At 42.9% G+C, this 14,085-nt stretch overlaps 1 protein-coding gene across 1 annotated transcript; it reads left to right on the forward strand.

Annotated features, from left to right (window-relative positions):
- Nucleotides 1–5,700: 5,700 nt before the first annotated feature.
- LOC107616373 (uncharacterized) lies at nucleotides 5,701–7,520 on the forward strand. Its single transcript, XM_088499343.1, has 2 exons — nucleotides 5,701–6,949; nucleotides 7,402–7,520. The coding sequence occupies exons 1-2, from the start codon at nucleotides 5,701–5,703 to the stop codon at nucleotides 7,518–7,520; spliced, it is 1,368 nt and encodes a 455-aa protein (XP_088355469.1).
- Nucleotides 7,521–14,085: the final 6,565 nt, after the last annotated feature.

Here is a 14,085-nt window from a genome sequence, read left to right on the forward strand (position 1 = left end):
AATTTTTTAGTTAATTAAAATATTTAATTGATCCACTACAGTCAATTAATTTTCTTCAATCAAACATAAAGATAAAATAATCTACCAAAATTAGCCACCAAATTTTATTTAAGTAATCAATGTTAATAATTTATCAATATTTTATTTAATTAAAATTTGTTGTAAAATTTGAAGGCCAGGCTCTTATTAACATTTTCTCCCAATAATTATATATTAGAGGCTCTTTTTAAACATGGTTTCATTATTACGTGAAGTCTAGTATAGTATTATTCCAAAGTATAACGAATATGTTTTTCTCATAAGTCTGGTATAGTAGTATTATAATATAGTGTAGAGAATATATTTTTTCCCCAGCTTAAAAATATAAGTCACTTCTTTAATCTTTATAGAATGCATAAATTAATGTCCAATTTCATTTGATGAAAAAACAAATAGAAAGAAAGATAAAATGACGAAAACACATTTATTCATCCGAGAATATTAAATAATGCGGAATTGTTTTAAATTATAGGACGGTCAAATGGGCTAATCCAACCCATTTAGGTTCGGTCCGTTAAATTTACGGGTTAAATGGGTTGGCCCGTTTAAATCTACTTTATTTGTAGACCATAATTTTTTAATTTGGATCGTTTATGGTCAGTCAAATGAGTTAAACGGACCATTCTCTTTATCTTTTTATTTTATTTTTAAAAAAATATTTTGACAAAAAATATTACTTTTAAGGTAAAAAATCTTTTAAAAAATAAATTTTTTTTAGTTGATAGGTCGAATTTTTGGATCGGATCAAGAGGAATACCAACTAAAAAATACTTTTTTTTTAAATGTAAAAAAAAATAAACAGGCCATCCGTTTAGTCTGCGGGCTAGCTCGTTTAACCCATCATTTTTTTCGAGTTAATCGAGCTCAATCCGTTTAGCCCAAAATTTAAACGGTCTTAATTTTAAAGGCAAAGTTCGTTCGCTCATTTAAATGAATAAACAGTCTGACCCGATAATTTTAGCCCATTTTAACGGGCGTACTAAATTCTAACCATTATATATGTACCTCCTAGCTAGCTAGCTAGATAGCTGGATATAAATTTCTCAAAGCTAAACTTTTTTTCTAGTGTTCTAATAAGGGACCATAAATAAGTGTTGGGTTGTTAGAGAAGACAATAAAACAAAATACCGTGTAGGGTTTCGTTCCATTTTAGAAAAGAGAAAGTATAGCGGAATTGTTTGGAAAAATATGCACGTGGTAATATTTGCATATATATAGTAAATATATGATTGACAATAGAACAAAAAATATCAAGATTAAGAGAAAATTTAAATATATTATTATTATTATTATTATTATTATTATTATTATTATTATTATTATTATTCCATAAAAAAGGTGAGCCAGACTTAAAAATTTAGCTCGGAAAAATTAAAAGTCCACCAAATTTAGTCCCACTTAATTTTCGGGCTTTGACAGGCTAGTGGAAGTGAGCTAATGGACGCCTGTCTTTTTTTTTTACATAAGAACAAAAAATTAAATTTTTTATATTTTTAATTTAATTTTTTATTGTCTTGTAATTTTTATCAAGTATTTTTTTATAAATATTTTTTTATTTATTAACCGCTTTTTGACAGAGTAGAACTGACCAACTCAATCTCCTCAAATGAAACAAGATACATCTATAATTTACGGTTGATCCACTTAAGATTTAATTATAATTTATATATTCTTTTATTTAGTGTCAATTATATTAATCTATTATTTATTTGTTAAATATGTATAATATTAATTAATTAATAATATAAAATAGTCAGGATAGTAAATAAATTTTAAATTTAAAACTACTAATATTTTAATAAATATATAATGCAAAATTGTTTTAAAAAATTTATATAAGTTAAACTGATTTCTAATCCCATTATATATTAGGATCACTACTACAAGACTACGGCTAATTTTTGTTTGAAATAGATTAATATAAAGTTTTATTTATTGGTATGGATAAGTTGAGTATTTTTTTATATAGAAATAAAAAATTTGAGGATTCGATTTTATAATAAAATTTTATTAATACACAAATTTAACTCTTAGATTTGTAATTTTAAAAAAATAAAAAATAAAAATTATAAATATAAATTTAATTTTTAAATTTTAAATTTTAAATTTTATTTTTTTCATAATTTTGTGATACACTTTTCGTGTGTGTGATCCAACAAAACACACTTTCATCTCCAGTATTAAAAATAAAAAGCGCAAGGCTACAGTATTCAAATTTTACATAGCATTTGATTTAGAAGACTGCTAAAGGGTTAATAATTTTTGTGATTTATAGTCATTAAATAATTATCAATAATATTTTTAATAATGTAAAATTTTATATAATAATATAAAATTATTTATTTTTCTTTTACTGATTATATATTAATAAAATTATTGATCGTAAACTTTTTCTTAAATTTATTTGATGGAAAAATAGAAATGGCAGGAATGGTAATAAGTTAGTTGCCATAAAATACCTAATAACATACACATATATAGACATAAGAAGACAACTGTATTGGCCACGTCATATGAGTATACAGTTGTAAATGCCGCCACGTAAGAGACATCGATATTCTTTTATCAACTACAACCCTATGCTATATGTGCCATTCCTTTGACAATGACCTACTCTGCCTAATATAGCACCCTATTTATATATATAATATTAAAATATTTAAAAAAAATTATATGATATATAATCAATTATGGTTCATAAAAATAAATAGGGTAAAAAACTTTTAGTAGGGCCTCTTTTGTAGGCAGACACTACTCAACTTTGTGTTAAAAGAAAACAACGCTTTTAATTGTTTTAATTTTGTACAATTGGGAAAAAGAGAAAATTTAAAGTAGCAAGGCACGCATGCCCAATTATTATTATTATTATTATTATTATTATTATTATTATTATTATTATTATTATTATTATTATATCGTTTTTGTTAATATATATAAGTTTGACTGTAATTAGATTAATTATTTTATTAATTTTTATAATTTTATTAAATTTAATTAACTTTTTATATTATTTTTTATTTAAATTTTTATATTATTTTTAATTTTGTAATTAGATTTTTATTCATATAAAAAATATTAGAGCTAATACATTATTTTTTTGTAAACTGAAAATATCTACAAATAAAAATTTAATCAGATCTTTGACTATGTATTTTTTGAAAAGAATATTTTATTAATTTTAATATTTTTAACACAAAATTTAATTACAAAACTAAAAATAATGTAAGAATCTAATTAATATATATATATATATATATATATAAAGACTTAATTATAAATTTAGTAAAATTATAGAAATCAATAGAGTAATTAAATTTTTTATATATTGTTCTCTACTTTGACATCGTGTAATATAGGGGTGTTCGCGGTGCAGTTTGGTTAGACTTTTTTAAAAAAAATCATCCGATTTAATCGTTTAATTAAACTGCAGTTCGGTTTGGTACAATTTTTTTATCAAAACCGTTCGAACCAAACCAAACTTATTGAAATTAGTTTGATTTAGTTCAGTTTGTTAAGTTTTTTTAATTAATTCAAAGAAAAATCTGTCATACTATTTTACAAAGTTATAACATTGAAATCATAGAATACAAATATGCAGTAACTAACAAAAGTCTTAATCAAATGAAATTCAACGAAAAAAGAAATTAAAATACAACAATTAAAAAAGTTTAAAGTTTAATAGTCAATACAATAAAAAATAAAAATAAATTTCCAACAACAAATAGTCATGTTTTGATGTCCTCTCTAACAAAATAATGAAACTTCTTTAAGCAACGTAACCAACCTGAAATCAAAAGGCAGTTACATAATAATAATAAGAGTAATTACTAATTACCCAAATTAGTCTCCAAGAATTTTAAAAGTCGACATTTTAGTTCTCAAGAAAAATTAATATACAAAAATATTCCGAAAGTTTTATTCCGGCAGACAAATCAGTCTCCAGTTCATTTTTTGGCGGAGTAATTATCCAGATCAGTCTCCAAGAATTTTAAAAGCAGATATTTTAGTCTCCAAAAAAATTAATACACAGATGAATCCCAACATTTTTTTCATCATATATAACAGTCCTTCCTCAAAAAAGAATAGAATAAAATTATTAGTATTATTATTATTATTAATATTATTATTATTAATTGCACAATAATACTGTACCATAATTTTTTATATCTTTTGGACAAAAATAAGGGTTTTTTATTAAAATAAATTTTATAGAACCCAAATTTACTGGATTCTCCTAAAATGAGATCTGCAACATGATTACCCTCTTCCTATTATTATATAAATCGTCCTAGGCTGTGTAGGATTAAATAAAACATAAACCATTTCAGCCTGATTAATGTATGATTTGGTAAGAGAAACAAAGGGTAAATCGTGACAGGGTCCCTAGAGTTAAAAGGAGAACGTAAATCGTTCCAGGCTGGTAGGATTAATATGTTGTTGGGTTAAATCTCATTGGGCTGCCACGATTTACACACAAAGGAGACCCTACTCACCCTGATGCGATTCACGTGTTACTTGGTAACACAAATTGGGCTGAGATGATTTATGCTTGCAATGTTGTTGAGTTGATTGCATGGCAAAATTAACTACGTTAATATGTCAGATCATATAGTGTGTTGGATTATATAGTGTGTTGGATCATATAGCATATGCTTAGTATGCAATTTAGAATAATTTTGAATGAAGACGTTGTGCGATGGTGGGTTTAATGATTTAGGGTTGTTACGGCCTAGCCCAAACCATCCACGAGTCGCCCCGACCCGAGCGCCACCCGACCCGGACACGCGTCCCGGAGAGCTCATTCACGGCTATGGGAGAACGTCCCAAAGAAAGTGGGCCTGTCCTTGTAGGGCCCACCCCTGACACAGTATATAAGGGGAAGGATTTGCCCTTCCCCCAAGGTACGTCGCATATCACATCACCCCTTTTCGCTTGCACTTTTACTGACAAGAGCGTTGGAGTGTCTTTGCAGGTGACACCCCCCTTCCTACACAAAGTACTCGGGACCCCGCACACACCAGCCCGGCAGTCCACGACCTGACGATCCCCTACCACTCCTCGGAAGTCCAAACCCGAATCGTCTGGTAACCGACCTACCGAACATTGGTGCCGTCTGTGGGATCTGTCCATGGACTTCGTGCTAGTCCAAACTGGGACAGGCTGCGAGGCCGTGCCCGGTGGCGACGCCGCCGCGATGGAAACCCGACAACATCCCAGGTCGCCTCCGAGGAATGCAACACAGTCACACGAGGGACGCCCCTTTGGGGGGACTGGCGACAACCACGCCAGAATAATGCAAGAGCTACGCCATAGGATGCAATACCTGGAACGCCGGTTAGCAGATAGGGAACGCGACCAACACACCCCAGAGCAGAGTCACTCCCATTCTCGCTCCAGGAGTCGCTCCAGCGCACGCCTACCCCCCAAGCTGAGTCCGAAAGCACCGGGGAGCGAGGGCGCGCGAGAAGACGTCATGACCCCGTCATTTACGCCAGACGTGAGAGGCGGCGTACCGCGAATCGCGGGGATGAGGACATTCGTCGGGAGAACGACGAGGGAAGAACGACGGGAACACGGGGACCCGTGATAATGGGAGTGACCCCATTCCACCGTTCCATACTCGAGGTCCGGCTGCCAAAACACTTTGACAAGCCGACGGACATGAGGTACGATGGAACGCAAGACCCACTGGAACACCTCACGGCCTTCGAGGCCAGGATGAACCTAGAGGGAGTGGGAGACGAGGTAAGGTGCCGCGCTTTCCTGGTCACCCTCGCGGGACCTGCAATACGGTGGTTCAATAACCTCCCGCAGGGCTCGGTAACCCGCTTCTCCGACATCAGCCATGCCTTCCTGGCTCAGTTCACGACCAGAATTGCCAAAGCCAAGCACCCGATCAATTTGCTGGGCGTGACCCAGAGAGCCGGGGAGCCGACCAGGAAATACCTAGATCGCTTCAACGACGAATGCTTGGAAATCGACGGGCTGACGGACTCGGTGGCGAGCTTATGCTTGACTAACGGACTCTTGAACGAGGACTTCAGGAAGCACCTCACCACAAAGCCAGTATGGACAATGCAGGAGATCCAATGCGTCGCTAAGGAATATATTAACGACGAAGAAGTCAGCCGGGTCGTAGCTGCCAACAAACGGCAACCCCCCTACAACCAAACCCGCCACTACGAGGGTGGAGAAAGACAAAAGGAACACGCCAGGGACGGCGGTCCGAGTAAAGCGCCAAAGCCATTTCCCCGAGTAGGGAAATTCACCAACTACACCCCCCTCACAGCACCAATCACGAAAGTTTATCAACAGATAGCCGAGAAGGGGATACTGTCGAGACCCCGGCCTCTGAAGGACAGAACGGGGGGAAACAAAATCCTTTACTGCGAATATCACAACGGATACGGGCACAAGACCCAAGACTGTTTCGACCTAAAGGATGCCCTGGAACAAGCAATTAGGGACGGAAAGCTTGCCGAATTCTCCCACCTCATAAGGGAACCAAGGAGACGGAATCGCGATCACGAGGGCGAGGACAGGCCCCGGGCGACAAGACGACGCCAAGAACCAGAGGGGGACGACCACGGTCTCACGGTGGTGAACGTGGTAACAGCGAGGAATTCCGCCCCGAGGTCGAGATCGGCACAGAAGAAAGATGCCAAAGTCCTGGCTGTCTCCTCCTCACCCGCGAGAAGTTCCCGGGGACTCCCATCCATCTCCTTCGGCGCCGAAGACCAATGGTTCGACGAAGTACCGGAAAGTCCCCCCATGGTCATCACGGCCAGAGTCGGAACCGGCCTCGTCAAAAGGATCCTAGTGGATACAGGGGCGGACTCGAACATTATATTTCGCAACGTTTTTGATGCCTTGGGACTGCATGACGCCGACCTAGCGACCCACCAGCACGGTGTGGTAGGGTTGGGTGACCACTTCATCAAGCCGGATGGGATCATCTCCCTCCCGACCTCCATGAGACAAGGACAGAAGCGAAGGACAGTAATGGCCGATTTTGTAGTCTTGCGAGACTCCACAGCCTACAACGTCATCCTGGGGAGAAAAATCATCAACGACCTTGGGGCAGCGATTAGTACGAAGCTGCTCATAATGAAGTTCATTACGAATGACGGATCCGTAGGATCCATCAGAGGGGACTTGGAAACGGCAGTCGCTTGCGACCACGCCAGCCTCTCTCTCAGGAAAAAGTCCAAAGAAGCATCAGGGGTCTTCCTTGCCGACCTGGATCCCAGAATAGACGACAAGCCTAGGCCCGAGCCAGAGGGGGACTTGGAAAAATTTAGGGTCGGTGACGGGGAGGAGAAGTTCACATTCATAAATAGAAATCTCCCCCATGAACTAAAGGAACCTTTGATGGAGATGATCAGAGTGAATGCCGACCTGTTTGCTTGGACGCCAGCCGACATGCCAGGGATAGATCCTCAGCTCATGTCACACTATCTGGCCGTCAAGTCGGAGGCTAAGCTAGTGGCCCAGAAGAGGAGGAAGATGTCGCAGGAAAGGGCAGAGGAGGTGGCCAGGCAGACGGCCAGCCTCCTTGAAGCAGGGTTCATCCGGGAGGTGGAGAATGTGTGTGGACTATTCTGACCTCAACAAGGCATGTCCCAAGGACTGCTATCCTCTCCCCAACATTGACGCGCTCGTCGACGCGGTGGCGGGGTACTGATATCTGAGCTTCATGGACGCCTACTCCGGGTACAATCAGATACCGATGCACCGACCCGACGAGGACAAGACAACGTTCATAACGCCGGGAGGAATCTACTGCTACAAGGTAATGCCATTTGGTCTGAAAAACGCTGGCGCCACGTACCAAAGACTGATGAACAAGATATTCAGCGAGCTCATAGGCAAGACAGTAGAAGTCTACGTGGACGACATCCTCACGAAAACCACCCGGCCCGACGATCTCCTAAACGACCTGGGGGGCGTGTTCGCGTCCCTCTGGCAACACGGCATGAGGCTCAACCCGCTCAAATGCGCCTTTGTCATGGAGGCTGGGAAGTTCTTAGGGTTCATGATCACCCAAAGAGGAGTAGAAGCTAACCCTGAGAAGTGCCAAGCCATTCTCCAGATGAAGAGCCCGGGTTGTATCAAAGACATCCAACGATTGGCAGGAAGGCTGACTGCACTATCCCATTTCCTCGGCGCATCAGCAGCAAAAGCTCTGCCCCTCTTCAATCTGATGAAAAAGGGGATAGCATTCGAATGGACCCCGGCGTGTGAGGAAGCATTCAACCACTTCAAGGAGATCCTAGCAGCACCTCCCGTGCTCGGGAAGCCCAAGGCCGGAGAGCTACTCTACCTCTACCTGGCAGTAACAGAGGAAGCCCTTGCAGCAGTGCTCGTACGAGAAGAAGGGAAGGCTCAGCAACCGATTTACTTTGTAAGCAAAGCTCTACAAGGAGCAGAGTTGAGGTACAGCAAACTGGAAAAGCTGGCGCTGGCACTCCTAACCTCCTCCCGAAGGTTGAGGCAGTACTTCCAAGGCCATCGCGTAATCGTGAGAACGGACCAAGCAATTCACCAAGTACTCCAAAAACCCGATTTGGCAGGAAGGATGATGACCTGGGCCATCGAGCTCTCCCAATATGACCTGCAGTATGAGCCCCGACATGCAATCAAGGCACAGGCGATGGCGGATTTCTTGGTAGAGGTAACGAGTGATCCCCACGAGAAAACAGGCACACGGTGGAGGCTCCACGTAGACGGGGCTTCCAACCAGACGTCCGGGGGAGCCGGGGTCATCTTAGAGAGCTCGGCGGGAGTCATTTACGAGCAGTCGACCAAGTTTGAATTTCCGGTGTCGAACAATCAAGCGGAATACGAAGCCCTCTTAGGTGGACTAACCTTAGCCCGAGAAGTCGGGGTAACAAGGCTGGAAGTGTGCAGCGATTCACAGGTCGTCACCTCGCAAGTAAACGGAAGCTATCAAGCCAGAGACTCCCTCCTGCAAAGTATTTAGAAAAGGTTAGAGAATTGACCAGGCAGTTCCAAGAGGTCACGGTCTAACACGTTCCAAGAGAAAGGAACACACGGGCAGACCTCCTGTCTAAATTAGCAAGCACGAAGCCGGGAGCAGGCAACCGGTCTCTCATCCAGGGCATGGTGAAGGAACCAACGGTTGCCCTCCATTTGACGGAGTCAAGCCCCTCCTGGCTGGACCCCATCACAAACTTCCTGGAACATGGCAAGCTGCCTGATGATGAGAAAGCGACCAAAACATTGAGAAGGGAGGCGGCCAAATATGCAATCATACAAGGACAACTGTTCAGAAAGGGCCTCAGCCAAACCCTATTGAAGTGCTTACACCCCGACCAGACGGACTATGTACTAAGAGAAGTCCACGAGGGATGCTGCGGCCACCACATCGGGGGCAAAGCCCTAGCAAGGAAGCTCATCCGAGTTGGATATTACTGGCCATCAATGATGAGAGACTCCAAAGAATTTGTCAGAAAATGCGTAAAGTGCCAAGAAAATGCTAACTTCCACAAAGCGCCGGCTTCCGAGCTGAGCCTACTGACGTCTACACGACCCGTCGCTCAATGGGGAGTCGACCTCTTAGGGCCTTTCCCAGTTGGCCCAGGGCAAGTCAAATATCTCATAGTCGCCATCGACTACTACACCAAATGGATAGAGGCCGAACCACTAGCCAGCATATCCTCGTTCAATTGTAGGAAGTTCATGTGGAGACAGGTGATAACCCGTTTTGGTATCCCGGAGATCGTCATTTCGGATAATGGGACGCAGTTCACTGATAAGAAGTTCATGGAATTCCTCACCGGCCTGGGAATAAAACAAAGGTTTTTCTCAGTAGAACATCCCCAGACGAACGGATAAGTGGAGTCCGCAAACAAAGTCATCCTACTAGGCCTCAAGAAGCGCTTAGACAACAAGAAAGGCGCATGGGCCGATGAGCTCGCTTCGGTCCTCTGGTCCTATCGGACAACCGAGCAAAGCTCCACCGGGGAAACCCCCTTTCGCCTAACGTACGGGGTCGATGCAGTGATACCCGTGGAAATTGGCGAACCGAGTCCACGGTTACTCCTCGCAGGAGTACACGAAGCGGTGGAAAAGGACCTGGTGGAAGAGACCAGAGAGATGGCCCACTTGTCAGAAACGGCACTAAAGCAAAGAACAGCCCTGCGCTACAACACTAAAGTCCTCAGGAGGGACTTTGAGGAAAGAGACCTCGTCCTGCGATGCAACAACGTCGGTTTACCGACCCCAGGAGAAGGAAAACTGGCGGCAAATTGGGAAGGTCCCTACAGAATCAAAGAAGTACTCGGCAAAGGCGCCTACAAGCTGGAAAGACTCGACGTCAGAGAGATCCCGAGAACATGGAACGCAGGTAACCTGAGGAGGTTCTATTCGTAGCTTGGTTGCCCCGACCAAGTGGCCTGATAAGCTGGATAGAGGTTTACTCTAATCAAATGTTAATTCCCAATTATTTACTTTTATCAAATGCCTACTATGTTCACGAACTTGTCTAGCTAACGACTAATTATTACTTGTCCAAATTCTTCCATTACATTCCAACGCGTACCCTGCGAGATCGTACTCGTAAACGGCAACCCGGGATTGATCACCCCGGGAAGCCAACGGAATCATAGCCATATCGAACGGCCGCAATAATAAGACCACAACGGTTTCAAAAATAAAACCACGACGACCCCAATCGGGTTACCAACGCAAACGGCAAAACGGACACAAACAAAAAGTCCGCCCCGGAAAGACGGTAACGAAAATAAAACACCAAGCAAGATAAACGATAATAATGATAAGTCGACCGAGCGACCAGTTAAGCATAAAAGTTATAAAGCCACGACGAAATGTTCAACAAATCCACACCAAATCAAAGTTACAAGAAATCACTTCCGAGGCATGTCAACAATCTTGCCGTCTTGGATCGTCTTGAAAACCCCAATAGCCGACGTGTCGAAGTCAGGAGCCACGATCTTCACCTGGGCCTTCAGAGCATCCTCGGTCATAAAGATCGCGTTCTTCCCTTGCTCCTTGGTCGCTTTGTGCTTTTTCTTGAGCTCTTCGACCTCGGCTTTAGCGGCTTTAGCCGACGAGACGGCCTGGTCATGCTCCTTCTCCAAGACCGCCACCCAACCCTGAGCAGCGTTCAGCTGGCTCTCTAGGGTCATCTCCCGTTCAGCTAAACGGGCCACCGTCTCGTCGGAAGCCTTCAATTTCTCCCCGGAAGATGTCGCTTTCTCCTCAGAAGCCTTGAGCTTCTCCCCCATCTCAGACAACTGACTTTGGAGCAGCTCGACTTGCACCTTAAAGTCGTTGTTCGCCTTGCCTGAAGATTCGAGTTTCCTCCGGAGAGCTTGCATTCCCGAAAACTCGAACTCAGCCTTTCGAGCTATCACGACCCCTTGGAGCAGAGTCCGGTACATCCATCTCGCCTGCCCAGCCAGGTCGGTCCCATGAAAATGCTCCTCCGTCCCAGGGATCAGTTGGGAGTCAATAAAATTCGTAGCATCAAAATTTCTCTCCATGATGGTGAGAGTCCCTTCCGGGCTGGCAGATGCCTTCCGCTTCTTGGGGGTATGAATAAGTTCCACATCATCATATTCTTGATAAATAGGAGACGAGTGCCCGCCAACGGCCGCCTCTTCGGGAATGGGGGAAGCCTGCACCTCGGCTGGATCCTTTTCAGACATCCCGGTGTCTCGGGGAGAGGGTACGGCTTGATCCTCCTTCTCCCCGGAAGGGCCCCCCGGTTCCCCGGCATCCTTCTCGTCAGCCTTCTCATCATCGCTATCCTCCAAGAAGGTCTTGACCAAATTTTCAAGCCCAGTTACCAAAGCAGACATCTCCACTACAACAGCAAACAAAATACGTTAGTCGTGAAGTCGGGAAAAACAAATATAAACAACAAGCAATGCAAAAACACAAGGCAGAATAGCTCACAAATATAATTCCTGGCGGATTCCCGTTCACCCATGAGGAGGTGGGGGTTCACGGGGTTCTTCCCGAAAATAGCATACAACACATCGGCAATCCTTTTATTTACAGAGAACATTCCCTTGTAGGTCACCTTTATGAAAGAGTTAGACCCCGCCCCGAAACTCCAATAAGTCGGGATGAGGCATTCCCCCTCTAACGATAACCAAAAGGGATGACGACCTTTAGCAGGGCGAACTTTGAAGAATTTGTCCTTGAACCCATGATAGGAGTCCTCGAACAGGCCAAATATCCTCCGGCCTTGGGCAGACCGGAAAGACAAAAACCCTTTCCTCGCCTTCCCTTGTTTGGAGGGGTTGGTAAGGTTGAAAAAGAAGAGGAAGACATCCACTGACGCCGGCAGCTCGAGATATTTACAAACCATCTCGAAACAGCGGATAGAAGCCCAGCTGTTCGGATGGAGTTGCGACGGCGACACGGATATCCGATTAAGGAGAGACATCTGGAAATCGAAGAACGGCAGCCGGACGCCGACCTGGGTGAACATGGCTTTGTAAAACCAAATCCAGTCGGTGACCCGGGGAGAACGGAAATTAATCTCGTACAAACGCTCGTTGGGCGCAGGGACGAAGGTCTCGTAATTGGTCTCTTCGTCTGTCCCCCCGCACAGATATCCGGCTTGCCGGAACTTCGTCAACTCCTCCAGATCCATCTGGTTTGGCGAGTCCTTTATGTCTGAGGTCACCCAGGCGTAGGGGTCATAGTTCACCGCGGAGGTGGAAGTCCAGGAGACGACGCGAGGCATACCTACAGTACGGGTACCACTCCATTAGTCTATGAGGTCGGGAGCCCGGAAAAACCCAAAAAACTACGTTTATCCTATTCGACAATTAAGATCAAGCATGGCCAAAGCTACACCTATCTCGAAAGCCACCTAAAAATCTACCCTGGAATGGTACCTTTCCCCTAACACGTCTACCTAGCATCAAAAGGTCATATAGCCACAAATTCCAAGCAAGACAGCAAGAACAAGCAAATACTAACAACAAGCAAACAACAACAGAGCAGAAAAAAGAGAAGTCCGAGGATTACCTGAATTTGTTGCGAAAGCTGGAAGGATGAGAGGAAGATGTTCGAGAAAACTGCAACAATACTCTGAAATTTTTAAGCGAGGAAAAGGGAGATAGCAAGGAAATGGAAGAAACAGAAGCGTAAAAAGAAAGAAAAAGTGGGAGGTGAACTATTTAAAAACTGCCATTTAGGAAGTACGAAAGATTTGGGGGCAAGATAGTATTTACACACGGGGTTTTGCAACCCATTATGAGCATTTAATGCTCAGCGTAAGGAACGAAGCGACAAACGGTTGCCCCAGCAACCAAGAGACACGCGCGCAGGGGCATGCCCCTTCCATGAGCGGCCGACCTAACGATGATGAATGAAACGCGAAGTAACACGCCACTGGTAGCTCCCACGGCTACCACTGGCGCGTGGGGGCACTGTTACGGCCTGGCCCAAACCATCCACGGGTCGCCCGACCCGAGCGCCACCCGACCCGGACACGCGTCCCGGACAGCTCATTCACGGCTGTGGGAGAACGTCCCAAAGAAAGTGGGTCTATCCTTGTAGGGCCCACCCTTGACACAGTATATAAGGGGAAGGATTTGCCCTTCCCCCAAGGTACGTCGCATATCACATCACCTCTTTTTGCCTGCACTTTTACTGACAAGAGCGTCGGAGTGTCTTTGCAGGTGACACCCCCCTTCCTACACGAAGTACTCGGGACCCCGCACACACCAGCCCGGCAGTCCACGACCTGACGAGCCCCTACCATTCCTCGGAAGTCCAAACCCGAATCGTCCGGTAACCGACCTACCGAACAAGGGTGTATGTAGTTTAGCATAAAACGTTAGAAATCAGGCTTCTTAATAGCTTAGTTAACACTCTTACTATAGAGTGATGGTTGTATAACAGAGTACTTTTATTTATAATATTTTAATTTAAATTATATCTATTTAAATTTTAACTTAAAAAATAAAAATATACTTTTTATAATTTTAATTATTGATTTCATTGAGAAGATTAAATTAAATTAAAAAATACTAACAAATT

Source organism: Arachis ipaensis, chromosome B9, assembly GCF_059453495.1.
Source record: "Arachis ipaensis isolate K30076 ecotype BB chromosome B9, ASM5945349v1, whole genome shotgun sequence".
Lineage (NCBI taxonomy): Eukaryota > Viridiplantae > Streptophyta > Magnoliopsida > Fabales > Fabaceae > Arachis > Arachis ipaensis.

Coding starts and splice junctions, on each gene's coding strand:
- LOC107616373 (XM_088499343.1), top strand. CDS start 5,701: ATGAGGTACGATGGAACGCAAGACCCACTGGAACACCTCACGGCCTTC. Junction 6,950..7,401: donor CCTAGCGACCCACCAGCACG/GTGTGGTAGGGT, acceptor CATGAACTAAAG/GAACCTTTGATGGAGATGAT.